The 16,639-nt window shown below is 38.6% G+C and overlaps 2 protein-coding genes across 4 annotated transcripts in view; both read left to right on the plus strand.

Moving 5' to 3' along the window:
• Positions 1-16,639, plus strand: part of TC2N (tandem C2 domains, nuclear) — a 271,057-nt gene that overhangs the window by 245,584 nt on the left and 8,834 nt on the right. The window lies entirely within an intron of this gene.
• The window catches only part of CATSPERB (cation channel sperm associated auxiliary subunit beta), a 161,634-nt gene that overhangs the window by 118,234 nt on the left and 26,761 nt on the right, over positions 1-16,639 (plus strand). For all 3 annotated transcript variants that reach the window (XM_050799015.1, XM_050799016.1, XM_050799018.1), the window contains 4 exons: positions 32-219; positions 3,102-3,431; positions 7,256-7,395; positions 14,635-14,832. In XM_050799015.1, coding sequence (XP_050654972.1) covers positions 32-219; positions 3,102-3,431; positions 7,256-7,395; positions 14,635-14,832 — 856 coding nt within the window. The remainder of the gene's footprint in view (positions 1-31; positions 220-3,101; positions 3,432-7,255; positions 7,396-14,634; positions 14,833-16,639) is intronic.

The raw sequence follows: 16,639 nt of genomic DNA on the forward strand, positions 1-16,639 counted from the left end.
CAAATTGCTTAATGGTTTTATTTGTTTTCAGGAAAACTGGAAGAGCTCACATAAGAAAGGTATTGCAACATACCATTCCGAAAGGATTTTTGTCCTCAGTTATTGCAGAAATGAAAGAGCCTTTTGGATTAGAAGAAGTGAATGAGAGCTCTTGTTTGTCTAGTTCCCTTTTGATTAATAAAGCTGGAAATGTCTATAAACTCACTCTTGATTCACAAGGTGGGCATAATAATATCGTACATCTTTGATGGCTAGAAAAAAATGAAAAATTATCTTTTGTGAAGGCTTTTTAATGCTTATTTATAGAGCAATAGATTTCAAATTTTAGTCCAACTGGCAACCTACCACAGTTTACATATATTTAGGTTCCTGAAAGATTTATTTATTTATTTATTTATTTTTGGCAATGGAGTCTTGCTCTATCACCCAGGCTGGAGTGTAGTGACGCAATCTCGACTCACTGCAACCTCCGCCTCCCAGGTTCAAATGATTCTCCTGCTTCAGCCTCCCGAGTAGCTGGGATTATAGGCATGTGCCACCATACCCAGCTAATTTTTGCTTTTTTATTTGTAGAGACAGAGTCTCACTCTGTCACCCAGCCTGGAGCGCTGTGGCGCAATCTCAGCTCACTGCAACCTCCGCCTCCTGGCTTCAAGCAGTTCTCTTGCCTCAGCCTCCCGAGTAGCTGGGATTACAGGAGCATGCCGCCACTCCCAGCTAATCTCTTTTGTATTTTAGTAGAGATGGGGTTTCACCGTGTTGCCCTCTCGAACTCCTGAGCTCAGGCAATCCGCCCACCTTGGCCTCTCAAAGTGCTAGGATTACAGGTGTGAGCCACTGCACCTGGCCTAATTTTTGTATTTTTAGGAGAGATGGGGTTTCACCTTGTTGGCCAGGCTGGTCTCAAACTCCTGACCTCAAGTGATCTGCCCGCTTCAGCTTCCCAAAGTGCTGGGATTACAGGCATTAGCCACCACACCCTGCCCAATATTTTTTTTTCTAATATAATAAAATATAGTTATAACTTCATTGATATTTCATCAATAGTAGTGCTTATTATTTATTCCTATGAGGTTATTTTGTCTTAGAGTGATCAGAAGAAATGAAAGAAAATGGGAAGTTCATACAGATTTTGCCTTACATTAACAAAATAATTTTGAGTCACTGTTCTATAGGATGTTTCTATCTCAAAGGATTATTGATTCACAGCAAAAGTTAGTACAGTTTATTCTAAGGGTTTAGGTTTTACTCTGACTAAATGGGAAGCCACTGGAGGGTTTAAGCAGAAAGTGACATGATCTGACTTAGCTCTCAACAAGATCACTTTGGCTGCTGTGATGAGAGTAGACAGGGCAGGTGATGAAGAGAAGGCAAGGAGGAAAGCAGAGAAGTCAGCTAGGAGGCCATTACAATAATCATGTGAGATCATATTAAACTTAAAGGTGCCTGTTACTCATCCAAGCAGAGAAATAAGACAGGCATTTAGAAATACAAGTCTGGAGTTCAGAGAAGATGTCTGGGCTAGAGACACAGATTTGAGGACTGTGAGCATATGTATGATAGTTAATGCTATAAGACCAAATGAGAACACCTGGAAAATGAGTGGACTTATAGAAGGGAAGAGGCTTGAGGTCTAATCCAGGGCAATATCTAGTGTTCAGGGAGGTGGAGGAGAATCAGGAAAGGAGATTGGGTGGTCTGGTCAGAGTAGAACTAAGAGAGAGTGTGTCAAACCAGGTGAGGAAGGTGTTTCAAGAAGGAGAGGCTCCTCTCCCATGTTGCATAACACCAGTAGGTCTGGTAAGATAAAGAATGAAAACTGGCCAGTGGATCTGTGTGAAAGTCCTTGGGAACCTTGGCCAGGCACGGTGGCTCACACCTGTAATCCTAGCACTTTGGGAGGCCGAGGCAGGTGGATCACCTGAGGTCAGGAATTTGAGACCAGTCTGGCCAACATGGTGAAACCCCGTCTCTAATAAAAATACAAAAATTATCTGGGCCTGGTGGCAGGTGCCTGCAGGCTGAGGCAGGAGAATTGTTTGAACCCAGAAGGCGGAGGTTGCAGTGAGCCAAGATTGCGCCATTGCACTCTAGCCTGGGTGACAAGAGCGAAACTCTGTATCAAAAAAAAAAAAAAAAAAAAAAAGTCCTTGAGAACCTTGACAAAAAGCTGTTGGCTGGAGTCATGTAGACAAAAGTCTGATTGGAATGGGTTCAAAAAATTATGAGAGGAGAGTAGAGACAGTGAATAAAGGTAACTTTCAGGAAGTTTCACTACAAAGGGGAAAAGAGAAATTACGTGGCGGTTGGAGGGAATATTGGAAAGGATTTTTGTTGGTTGGTTTGAACTGGGAGAAAATGGAGCATGTGTGCATAATTAAGGGAATGATGAGGCCCTCTTCTGACTGTTTCTATATATTTTTTAGAGTGAGGAGAGTATGGATGACATGTTTCATGACCTATCAAAAATAGTTTGATAATGATTACTTCCCTCTCATTTCAACAGCCTTCCTTGGCTTCGTTGATGTCTTCTCTGATTTTCTCCACTCATTTCTTCTTCGTCTCCTTGAGAGGATCTTTTTCCCTTCCCATTCCTTAAATGACGATGTTCCTTAAGGTCCTGCCCAAGAACCTCTTTTCTTCTAAATCTTCATATTCTCCTTAAATACTCAATTACTCATCCATTCAACAAATATTTATTGAGTATCTTCTGTGTAATAAGCACATCTTTAGGTACTGAGGAAACTGGCTACATTATCCTTCTCTTGTAGAATCACAATAAAGATTTTAGGTTATTAAGGCTTTTAGTAGTTCCATAGTGGGAAAAAAAAATCAGCTTTACTTAGCTCTACATTGTTTTTCTCTGCCAAAAATTGTATACAGTAGTTTCACAGTAAACATTAAAGCATAGGTACATGGTCTATTCATGATAAACTTTCTATAAAATAATTTGAATTATGACTAAAATTTGGCAAATGTGTTCTCTGATTAAGAGATAGTTTAAAAACTCAAACAGTGTATTTGTTAGCTATGTAAATCAGTTTGTTTAGCAAACATCAGATGTTTGATTTAATACCAAGTCTCTTCTGTTTAATCTCCAGTTGTTCAGGCCTTGTTTGAAAATACAGATATAGAGAAGACTGTAGTGCTTCCTGGGTACAGCAGCTTCCTCATCACAAGCATTTTAGATAATAAGAATGCATTAGCCATTGCTACCATGCCTGAAAATGCACCCAACAATATGACCTTTCTAAAGAACACATGGTTCTTATACAACTTTGGGCAAAGGAATGGACGAACATGGAAAATACATTCAAAACCATGTAATTATTGGTTTCAACATGATGATTCACCATCCCTCAACATTGTGAAATACATTGATCTGGGAAACTCTCATGTTTTAAAAGTTAAGGTCATACAGAATTCAAAAGGTAAGTTTGTTTTGAATCGGAAAATATCAAAAGGAAATGTTATTTCTTTTCTTGAATGTGAAATATACTCTTTGATACTGACTGACTTTATCTTTGGTTCCCATACTTGTTGGCATTCTACTACTAACAGTATTAGTGCCTAATTATTGAGCACTTACTATGTACTGGGCTCTATATTAAACTATTATTTTATTTATTTATGAGACAGACTCCCTCTCCATCGCCCAGGCTGGAGTGCAGTGGCACAATCTCGGATCACTGCAGCCTCCGCCTCCTAGGTTCAAGCGATTCTCCTGCCTCAGCCTCCCAAGTAGCTGGGATTACAAGTGTACACCACCACACCCAGCTAGTTTTTGTATTTTTAGTAGAGAAGGGGTTTTGCCGTGTTGGTCAGGCTGCTCTCAAACTCCTGACCTCAAGTGATCCACCTGCCTCAGCCTCCCAAAATGCTGGGATTACAAGCGTGAGCCACCTCACTTGGCCATATTTTTATACATTATTTTATTTAATGTTTACAACAACCCTAAAAATATAGATTATAATCCTCATTTTACAAATGAGGAAAATGAGATTGCTACCAGCCCAAGTTGACACAGAATTTTAGTATAGATTTTTGTTGCCCTCTGAAATGAAAACTTTTTAATTACTTTGGTATTGTTATATTTATTTCAGCTACAGTTGACCCTTGAACAACACCAGTTTGAACTGTGCAGGTCCTCTTATGTGCAGATATTTTTCAGCCAAACACGGACAGAAAACACAGTTTCTGCGGGATGTGAAACCCACATATACACAGGCACTGACTTTTCCTATATGTGGGTTCCACAGGCCCAACTGGGGGACTTGAGTATATGTGGATTTTGGTATATACAGGGCTCCTTGAACCAACCCTTTGTATATACCACGGGATGACTGTATTTATTTTAAGCCAAAAAAAAAAAATGGCTTTGAAATAGAATTCTATACTTTCCTCCATTTTTCAAGCTATTTGTTTATTACAAAAGTAATACAAAAATTGTTGAAGATGCTAGAGAAATAGCAAAATGGAAAAAATAAAACAAAAAATTTTAGTAAATAACTGAGATAGGAAGAGAAGAAGGAAAGATGGAAGGGAGGGAGTAGGGGAGAAAGGGCAAGAAAAAGAAGAAAATTGTGTCACCAGAAATGAAGAGGGAACTTAAAACCAAGAGATTAGCTAATGTATGACTCCCTGAAGGATGTGAAACCCAGATACTGATCATAAGGCAGTGAGATGGGTTTTAATGCCCAAGTGTTGACAGAAAGTTTGACTTTGGGCCTTACTACTTTGTGGAAGGAAGTTGGAATGGAGACCATTAAAGAAAGCTGGGACCGTCTAATCATGAAGAGAGAATTAGGAAAACACTGTCCACGCAGCAGCATGGGCTTAGAATGGGGAAAAGGAATTTCCCATAAAAAAGCGAAACTTCAAAACTGTATCACATTCAGAGACTGAATTCTGCATTCAGATGCAGAATTCCAAGCTGAGAAATAATAACACCTGGGCCCCAACGCAAGGAAGCACAAAACTCTCTGTAGGGGTCAGGCATGGTGGCTCATGCCTCTAATCCCAGCACTCTGGGAGGCCGAGGCAGGAGGATAGCTTGAGCCCAGGAGTTTGAGACCAGCTTGGGCAACATAGCGAGACCCTGTCTCTATTAAAACACACACACACACACACACACACACACACACACACAATTTTATTACATTAAAAATATTTTTTTAATTAACTCTCTGTAGGAATACTTTCATAACCCAGGAAGTATGGACTTCCAGGGAAAAATCAATCTCCATTGATCACAAATTGAGGAAAAGAACTTTAAAACTACGTAAGGAAATGACCCACCCTAACTGAGAGTCAACAGACATAGGAAAATTTTAGACTTCAAGAACTTGAGATAACAGAAAAATCAGAAAGACACTATCAAATAAGTATGCGTAAAACTCTCAGAGTAAAAGAAGATATAGGAACCATAACGAAAGGACAAAATGCTATTTAAAAAAAAAAGGCTTATTTGAAAAAACAGAACCAAGTAATTTATATAAGTGAAAATTAGAAGTTTTGAAAAAAATTGAGAACATCTATTTCCCTCAGTATCGTGGATTAAATGTCCTGAAAACCTTTCTTCTATCTGAAACCCTTAGAAATCCTTTCTTGTTGATTGTATGACTAATTGTCCCTATTTCCTTCAAGTAATTTTAGAGTTTTAATTTTATGGTTTTAACTTTCCATTTAATTTTTAGGTTACCTCTATTCTATTTTGGATATTATATATGGTTAGCTAGTTGTTCCAATATTATTTATTGACTAATGCATCCTTTCTCTACTGATTTCAAAATATAACTTTATCTTAATATACAATTTACCTATTATTCTGACCATTTCTGAATTTTTGAGATTTGTTCCATTGTAATCTCTCTACATTCTGTCACCAGCGCCACAACGTTCTAATTATTTTCCCTTTAAAATATACTGAATTGCTTATTAAAGGGCTCAGTCAGTTATACATGTTCAGTTTGATGGAAGCAAATAGTAATCAACAAATCAACCAAGTTGCCTGTTTCTGCGGAAAAATCTAGTCCAGTCTACTGATGGTGTGGTCCCTGAACCTGTGTTAGCATCACCAGGGCACTTGTTAGAAATGCAGAACTTCAGGCCTCACTCCAGACCTGCTCAATCTGTATTTCAACAAAATCTCCAGGTAAAGGCTAGGAAGCACAGGCTAGGTCACTTTGGTTTAAGGGAAACAACTGTAGGTGTTTATGAACTCTGGTTTATTGATTGGTAAAGATGCCAGTTAGACTACGTAGTATTTCAAATCTGTTTTTCCATTGAAGTCCTCAGTATGGCAAAGTTGCAAACAGGTGGCCTGCAGGCAGAAATTGGTCTGGTGAAATATTTTGTTTGAAATGCATAAGAATTTTTTCTTGGCAACAGTTGACTGGCAGCCCTTTCAATTGACCATGTACCCTTCAGTTTTTATACTCAGTCAACCAACTCAGTGTAGCCAATATTATCGGAGACCTTGATTAGCATTTGAGAACCAGGCTGAGGAACAAGGGAAACATTTCTCTGAGAAAATATCTGTAAAGAATTTTTCTGAGAACTGTAGAGGCATTTGAACCAGAGCAACTTCATCTTGAATAGGAATTGGGTAAAATGAGGCTGAGACCTACTGGGCTGCATTCCCAGACAGTTAAGGCATTCTAAGCCACAGGATGAGATGCGAGGTTAGCACAAGATACAGGTCATAAACATCTTGCTGATAAAACAGTTGCGGTAAAGAAATCAGCCAAAACCCACCAAAACCAAGATGGCAATCAGAGTGACCTCTGGTCGTCCTCACTGCTACAGTCCCACCAGCACCATGACAGTTTAGAAATGCCATGGCAACATCAGGAAATTACCCTATATGGTCTAAAAGGGGGAGGCATGAATAATCCACCCCTTATTTAAAATATCATCAAGAAATAACCATAAAAATGGTCAACCAGCAACTCTGTCTATGGAGTAGCCATTCTTTCATTCCTCTACTTTCTTAATAAACCTGCTTTCACTTTACTTTATGGACTCACCCTGAATTCTTTCTTGTGCGAGATCCAAGAACCCTCTCTTGGGGTCTGGATCAGGACCCATTCCTGTAACAGAACTCTTAAAGTTGACTCTATATAAATTGCTAATTATGTGCAGCCATCGTGCAACCTTCAGAATAGATTCTGTTTTTGTTCTAAAATCTGATTAGCCAATCATTGAGTTTACAGATTTCATTATATAAGATTAACTGTTAACCTTGTTTCCATAGGTTTTCGAATGCTTGAAATACCACTACTGACTGTGTTTGTTGGAAACCCTAATTTGTTGGAAGTTAAAGCTGAAGCTGCTTTTGATGATACTGACAGTTACCTAATAGCAATTTCTGCAGCTAGCAAAGTTTTACAATGGGTAGGATTTTCTTCATTTACAAAACATTCTTACTAATGAAAAAATTTTCTAAAGCAATTATTATTAATATTTAATGAGCATCATTTTAGACATCTCTGTTTATAAGTACACACATAAGAGTATAGGGTTGCAAGGATAAATATATTGAAGAAAACATTGTAATAATTTTATAAAAATAGATTTATGTCCTACATAATATTTTTAGTAATTACTTATAGATTTATCAAACTTAACAAAAGAAAAATTGAGATGCAACTAAAGGTAACTGCACATTTCAGAATCATATTTTTTCACCACAAAAATATTAAGTTGAGCTATATGAAATTACTCTTTTGCAGACCAAAACACAGTGAAATCTTGGCAATTTAATATGTTCAATTTATAAATTTTGCAAATATCCCATTAAAAATTAAAGAAAAAACTAACAAGAAACAGTAGCAATTGAGGCCATTTCTTTTTTTGTTGTTGTTTAACTTGGACTTCTTTTTATCACTTTATACGTATATACAGGTTAATTACATTTCTTCCTTCACCTGCTTAAAAATAGGGAACACAGGCTGGGCATGGTGGCTCACGCCTGTAATCCCAGTATTTTGGGAGGCCAAGGCGGGTGGATCACCTGAGGTCAGCAGTTCAAGACCAGCCTGACCAACATGGAGAAACCTCGTCTCTACTAAAAATACAAAAAAATTAGCCGGGCTTGGTGGCCGTACCTGTAATCCCAGCTACTCGAGAGGCTGAGGCAGGAGAATCGCTTAAACCTGGGAGGCAGAGGTTGCAGTGAACTGAGATCGTGCCATTGCACTCCAGCCTGGGCAACAAGAGTGAAACTGTCTCAAAAAAAAAGGGAACACTTTAAATAATAAGAAATTCCCTAGTTGAAATAAAGGCTTATTATTCATATCATGTTCTTAATATGTACTTAATATGATTGATTTATTGAAATTGTGATAGAATAAAGATGAGCTACTAAATGAAAACTAAATGGTGAAAAATAAAACACATGTAGCTTACTACTAGTATCTAAGAGGAAGAAATATCTCAATTCTTCAGGAAAAGCAAACATTTTTCAAATTATAAATTTACAAGTCATTTTTTTTAACAGTGGACAATTACCAGGGCATAAACCCTTCATTAGCATTACTTTATTCAGTAAATGAGAACCACAAAAAATCGCTGGAAAGGACTAGATACAGATACGGAATAAATGTGCTCTTGGGCATTTTTCCTTTTTATTTTACATAAAATAAACTTTTAATTTACATAAACTGTAAATTAACAGTTTATGAGGTACAAAGTGATGAAAGATGAAAGATAAGTTTTGGTGATAATGTGGAGAAAAGGGAACGCTTGTACAAAGTTTCTGGGAATGCAAATTAGTAGAGTCACTATGGAAAACGGGATGTGGCCGGGCGCGGTGGCTCATGCCTGCAATCCCAGCACTTTGGGAGGCCAAGGTGGGCGGATCACCTGAGGTTGGGAGATCGAGACCATCCTGGCTAACACGGTGAAGCCCCATCTCTACTAACAATACAAAAGATTAGCCAGGCGTGGTGGCGGGCGTCTGTAGTCCCAGCTACTCGGGAGGCTGAGGCAGGAAAATAACTTGACCCCGGGAGGCAGTGGTTGCAGTGAGCCAAGATCACACCACTGCACTCCAGCCTGGGCAACAGAGAGAGAGACTCCATCTCAAAAAAAAAACAAAAAAAAGGAAAACAGTATGGATGATCCTCAAAAAACTAAAAATAGAATTATTGTATGATCTAGCAATTTCACATCTAGGTATTTACCCAAAATATTTCAAATCCGTTTGTCAAAAAGATGTCTGTGTACCAGTGTTTATTGCAGCACTATTCACAACAGCCAAGTTACTGGGTCAACCTAAAAGTTCATTAAGAGATGAATGGATAAAAAAATGTGGTACAGGAATATATACATAATGTAATACTGCTCAGCCTTTTAAAAGAAGTCTGTGATTTGCAACAAAATGATGGAATTGGAACAGTATGCTAAATGAAATAAGCCAGGCACAGAAAGATAAATACCACACATCCTCACTTGTATGTGAAATCTAAAAAATTGAACTCACAGAAGCAGAGAACAAAATGGTGGTTACAGAGGTGGAGGTAAGAAGGATGGTCAAGGGTTACAATGGTGGTCTCCACCCTTTTTGGCACCAGGAACCAGTTTCATGGAGGACAGTTTGTCCATGGACTGGGATGCGGGGGCATGGTTTCAGGATTAAACTGTTCCACTTCAGATCATCAGGCATTAGATTATCATAAGGAATGTGCAACCTGGATCCCTCGCATGTGCAGTTCACAATAAGGATCAAGCTCCTATGAGAATCTAACGCTGCTGCTGATGTGACAGAAGGTGGAGCTCAGGCACTAATACTTGCTTGTCTGCCACTCATCTCCTGCTGTAAGGCCAGGTTCCTAACAGGCCACAGACTGGTACTGGTCCTCAGCCCAGGGGTTGGGGACCCCTGGGGTACAAGATCTCAGACAGAAAGAATATGGGTTTTTCTTAGTTCTATTGCACAGTATGGTGAATATAGTTAATAATAGAGTATTGTATGTTTCAAAATTCCTAAGAGAGTAAATTCTAAATGTTCTCACCACAAAATGATTAAGTATTCGAGGTGATGGCTATGTTAACCAGATTGATTTAATTATTCCACATTATATTCATAAGTATAGCAAATCTAGAATATAAGTTATGAAAGAGAAGGAAAAATATGCTTAATTCTATCTTTCTTTTGTTTTGTTTTGGTTATTTTTGAGATAGGGTCTCTCTCTGATGCCCAGGCTGAAGTGCAGTGGTGTGATCACAGCTCACTGCAGCCTTGACTTCCTGGGCTCAAGCAGTCCTCCCACCTCAGTCTCCCTAGTAGCTGGGACTACAGGCCCACCACACCTGACTAATTTTTGTGTTTTCAGTAAATATGGGGTTTTACCATGTTGCCCAGGCTGTTCTCAAAGTACTGGGCTCCTGGACTCAAGCAGTCCTCCCACCTCAGTCTCCCTGGTAGCTGGGACTACAGGCCCACCATGCCTGGCTAATTTTTGTGTTTTTAGTAGAGATGGGGTTTTACCATGTTGCCCAGACTGGTCTCAAAGCCCTGGGCTCAAGCGATCCACCCACCTAGGCCTTCCAAAGTGCTAGGACTACAAGCATGAGTCACTGCACCTAGCCATATCTTTCAAGGATGACTAAGCACTTTTAACATTTTGGGTATTTAAAAAGGCAGTGTAGAGGTTCAGAACAGAGGATAAAAGTGTGAGCCCTAGAGAAGACTACCTGGATTGGCTCTCACTTCTGGTATTGTGAGTGACCTTGGGAAAGTTACTTTATTGTGGCTAAGATTCCTCATCTATAAAATGGAGGTGACAATAATTATAGCTACTTCATATGGTTGTTTTGAGAATTAAATATGATAATGTTACCAGGAGGAGTGTGGGGTCCTCAGTTCTTGTCTTCTTGGAGGAAAAAATTCAGCCAAGAGCTGTGCAGCAAGGGAATTTATTTAAAGCGACAATACGCTCAGAGCTGGCTGCTCGAGAGAACGATCCAGCTCCCGCTAGCGTTGGTGAAACCTTCTTCGTGAGAATCTTACATGATTATTCATGAAGGGCCATGAGGGGGTGTTACTTGCAAGCATATTTCGAGTGGTCCCTTGGACGCATGCGCTGTGGTTGCACGTGCTAGTACACACATCGCATCGTATGTCTCATTAGCATTTAAATTCTCCACCCAGGGTGTGCTTTTTAGTATTATAATGAGCAAAAGGCTACTCTAGGGCAAGATTTTGGAGGAGTGCGGTGCTTGTCATCAGATAGAGTCCCTACCACAGTTATCTCCAGCTAGGGCCTGATAAACCTGATAAGCCCAGTCCAAGAGGCCAGAAGTTGCCATTGTAGCCATTGTTTTTTTTTCTTTGCTGTCAGCTGGCAGTGCTGACAATCAGTGGGCAGCGCCTACAATCAGTGGGCAGCCTCTCCAAGGATTCTTTCCCCAGGGGCTCTTCTTCCTGCTCACTTCTGCCTACTCTAACAATACTACAAATAGCATATCTAAAACAATGCCTGGCACCCAGAAAATGCTCCGTAACTATTAACTTACAATATTTTCTTATTTTTTCCCTAAAATTAGGACACATGGTATATAGACTTTTAGACACATGCTCATTCCATTTACCTGTATGCTTTAATCCTTTCAAGTCAATATTTTTCTTACATATTCTAAAATTTTTTTATCATGAAAACTTTAAGATATAGACAAAAGTAGAACTTCCATACATCCATTACCCAGACTAAATAATAGTCAAGATTGTGCTACTTTTGTTTTATCATCCCTATTTAATTTGTTTTGTTTTTGACATATTTTAAAACAAACATCAGGCATGTGATTTCATGCCTACATATTTCAATACACACCTCTAAAAAAATGTATATTATTTCCCACATAATGACAATGGCCATTATCATCCCTAAATTTTTTTAAAAATACTTTTTAATATTGTATAAAATGTAGTTCATACTCAAATTTCCCTAATTTTCTTCAAAAATATATATATATAGTCAGTTTGTTTGAACTGAGATAAAAACAAGATTCACACAGTATGTGGTTGTTTATCTTTTAAGTCTTTTATTTGAAGGCAGCTACTACTCCATTTTCTTCCCCTGCCATTGAATTATAGAAATTGGGTCAGTTGTACTATAGAATTTCCAACATTCCAGATTTTTCTGTTTGCTTCCTTGTATCTTAACCTTTGCCATTAGACCTCTGTATTTCCTTTAGTAGTGGAACTCTGCTTAGATTCAGGGTCAATGTGTTTGACAAAAGTAATAAAAATACGCTATTCTTAAGGGCTACAGAGTATGGGGACAGGACAAAATGACTGCTACCAGAACCTACTATATCACTACGGTTATTAGTATTTCTACATTTTTAAAGTTCCAAAAATACTTCAGAATTGTAAATAGAATTTATTGAATTGTATTGCTGTTTAATATTGTTCAAAGATCAAGTACATTTACTGTGCATGTATTTTTAAAATCTAGCAAAAATCTAGATAAAAATCTATCTTTATGAAATACAGTGATTACTAAGTGAATTTCATTTTCAAAATGTACACCAATCAGGCTAAGTGTGGTGGCTCATATCTGTGTTCCCAACACTTTGGAAGGCCAAAGCAGGTGGATCACTTGAGGCCAGGAGTTCAAGACCAGCCTAGGCAACACAGCGAGACCCCGTCTCTACAAAAAATTTAGAAAAAGTTTTTTTAGTTATTTGAACAGCATGGTGAATATAGTTAATAATAGAGTATTGTACATTTCAAAATTGCTAAGAGTAAATTTCAGATTTCAAAAGCTATGTGTGGTGGCACACATCTGTAGTCCTAGCTACTCAAGAAGCTGAGGTGAGAGGATCGCTTGAGCCCAGGAGTTCAAGCCTGAAGTAAGCTATAATAGTGCCACTGTACTCCAGTCTGGGTGACAGAGCAAGATCTTGTCTCTAAAGAAAAAGAAAGAACGAGAGAAAGAAAGAAAGAAAGAAAGAAAGAAAGAAAGAAAGAAAGAAAGAAAGAAAGAAAGAGTAAACAGAAAACAATCAAAGTTGTTTTATTCATATCATCAAACCAAATATTCAGGGGCTCATCAGTGAATGAGGAAGCCTCAACGAGATGAGTTGGATGTAATAATGGCATTTATTTAATAAGTCTTTTTAAAATATTTTAAAATAAATTTTGTTGTGTATATTTAAGGAATACAATGTGTTGTTATAAGACACATATATGTAGTAAAACGATTACCATTGTGGAATAAATACCTCACATGGGCACCTATTTTTCCCCAATGTGGTAAAAGCAGCTATAATCTGCTGATTCAGCAAAAATACTTAAGTACTGAATATAATACACTATTATTAACTATAGTCCTCATGTTCCTTTTTTTTTTTTTTTTTTTTTTTTTTTTTTTTTTTTGAGAGGGCTAGCTCTGTCACCGCGTCTGGAGTGCAGTGGTGTTATCTCGGCTCACTGCAACCTTCACCTCTCAGGCTCAAGCAGTTCTCCTGCCTCAGCCGCCCAAGCAGCTGGGAATACAGGCATATGCTACCATGTCCGTCTGATTTTTGTACTTTTAGTAGAGGTGGGGTTTCACCGTGTTGTCCAGACCGGTCTTGAACTCCTGACCTCAGGTGATCCGCCCACCTCGGCTTCCCAAAGTGCTGGGATTACAGGCGTGAGCCACTGTGCCCAGCTGGTCCTCAGGTTCCTAGCTTATTTCCAAATGCTTCCCAAAACCAATTAGATTGTAATATATTTCTTCCTGGAAAAGAATATGTCTTCTATTGTGATTTATTCTCAAACAGATCTTTATGGTCAAATATTTTTCTACTTCTGTCATGTCTTTTTCTATTTCTTCTTTTTCTATATTTTTTAGTTTTCTATATTCTTCACTATATTAGTTTGCTATAGCTGCCACAACAAAATACCACTGACTTGGTGGCTTGGTGACTCAAACAATGGAAATTTATTTTCTTACAGTTCTAGTGGTTACAAGTTCAAGATCAAGATATCAGCAGGGTTGGTTTCCTCTGCAGCCCCTCTACTTGGCTTGTGTGTGGCCATCTTCTTGTGTCCTCATATGGTTGCCCCTCAGTTTCTGTGTTGTCTATATCCTAATCTCCTCTCCTTTTTTTTCTTTTTCTTTTTTTTTTTTTTTTTTTTTTTGAGACGGAATCTCGCTCTGTCCCCCAGGCTGGAGTGCAGTGGCGCGATCTTGGCTCACTGCAAGCTCCGTCTCCTGGGTTCAGGCTATTCTCCTGCCTCAGCCTCCCGAGTAGCTGGGACTACAGGCGCCCACCACCGCGCCTGGATAATTTTTTGTATTTTTTAGTAGAGACAGGGTTTCACCGGGTTAGCCAGGATGGTCTCGATCTCCTGACCTCGTGATCCGCCCATCTCGGCCTCCCAAAGTGCTGGGATTACAGGCTTGAGCCACCGCGCCTGGCCAATCTCCTCTTCTTATAAGATGACACCAGTGACATTGGATTGGGGCCCACCCAAATGACCTCATTTTACCTTAATTACCTCCTTAAAGGCCCTATCTCCAAATACAGCCACATTCTGAGATCCTGGAGGTTGGGGTTTCAACGTGTGGTTTTTGGTTGGACACAGTTCGGTCCGTAACAGTTACTTTAAATAACCTTCATTTATTTGGTTATTTCCAGGGTTCAACTTCAGTGGCATTTATTATGTGGTCAGCCTCTGCTGAGTGCTTTGTTACGACCATGGTGCCAACACTGAAAAGCAGCTGTAGTTATCTCAGATCTATGCATCACATTCCTAGCAAATTTATCCCGTCTGAAGACTGGATTAGTGGAGTTCATAAAGACAGTCAAGGTTTTAACCTCATCAAAACTTTGCCGGTAAAAAAAATCTAAGTATATTGGTTTAAGAAGCAATGCTGTGTGACTTTTGTGTGATTGCCTACCCATTCAGTTTCAGCATTTCTTTTGTGAGTGGCTCAAAACACTTCACAGTTATTTTTTAATCCTCATGTCATTTTGAGGATGTGATGATGATTTCCAAACTGTAAAAGCTTTCTGAAACAATTATTTTTCCTGGTAACTTAGTGTCATTATTATTATCATTTTACACTTTATATGTTGGTGTGACCTTTGGCTTTTGTGATATATTCAACTATTTTCCCTTACATTGACTTGTCCTAAGCTGATACAATCAGCCTTTGAACAATAGGTTTGAACTGCATAGGTCCACTTACATGCGGATTTTTTTCAAGAAATATATTGGACTTTTTTTGGAATTTTGTGACAATTGAAAAAATTCACAGACAAACCTCATAGCTTAAAAATGTAGAAAAAATTGGCCAGGCACGGTGGCTCACGCCTGTAATTCCAGCACTTTGGGAGGCCAAGGCGGGCAGATCACTTGAGGTCAGGAGATCGAGACCAGCCTGACCAACATGGAGAAACCCCATCTCTACAAAAACTACAAAAATTAGCCCAGCATGGCGGCATGCGCCTGTAATCCCAGCTACTCGGGAGGTTGAGCCCTGGAGACAGGGGTTGCAGTGAGCGGAGATGGTGCCACTGCACTCCAGCCTGGGCAACAGAGCACAGAGCATGACTCTGTCTCAAAAATAAATACATACATTTTAAAAAGAAACATCTAAAAAATGAATAAAAAGTTGGATATGTCATGAATGCATAAATTATATATAGATACTAGTCTATTTTATCACTTACTATCATATACTATGCACAAAAAGTTAAAATTTATCAAACCTTACACACACAAACACAGATCCTACATGGAGCCGGAGAAATGTAAGCAAACGTAAAGATACAGTATGAAATCATAACTGCATACAATCAGCTGTAGTACACACTGTACTACTGTAATAATTTTGTGGCCACTTCCTGGTGCTACTTGGGTGAACTCAAATGTTGCCAGTATTCCTTTAAAATGCCCTGAGAGGCTATTCATCTGCACGTGAGCAGTTCACCTAGCCAGTAAATTGCAAATCACAATAAAAAGTGACCTCTCGTGTCTCTAATGTACTTTTCATCGGGTAACACCGTAAACCTTAAATAACACCATGGGTCCCATATGAAGTGCCACCAGTGATGCTGAAGGTACTCCCAAGAGGCAGAGAAAAGTCATGACATAAAAAAAAAGAAAAAAAAAGCTGAATTTCTTGAAGTACACTGTAGATTGAGGTTCTTCAGCTGCAGTTTCCCTGGATTTCAGACAGACAATTCACCTTATAAACAGATGATGTAAAGTTATACTATCCGTAAATACAGAATAGTACTATAAATGCATTTTCATTTTTTTCTCTAGCTCACTTTATTGTAAGAATACAGTATATAATACATACTACATACAAAATATATATTAATTGACTTTATATTACCAGTAAGGCTTCAGGTCAACAGTAGGCTATTAATGGTTAAGTTTTGGGGTAGTCAAAAGTTATATGTGAATTTTTGACCATGCAGGAGGTCTGTACCCCTAACCCCTGTGTTGTTCAACTATATATCTACCCATTTCAATGTAATAATTTTAACTTTTGCCTTATCAGAATTTATGACTCTTTTTAAACATAAAATGTTGCTCTTTGTCAACTAACTTATTACTTACAATTTTCTTTGTGACAAAAAGCAAATAACCAAACTTGAAGAATTATTTACTAACTATGATACATCACTG

Source organism: Macaca thibetana, chromosome 7 (genome assembly GCF_024542745.1).
Source record: "Macaca thibetana thibetana isolate TM-01 chromosome 7, ASM2454274v1, whole genome shotgun sequence".
Taxonomy (NCBI): Eukaryota; Metazoa; Chordata; class Mammalia; order Primates; family Cercopithecidae; genus Macaca; species Macaca thibetana.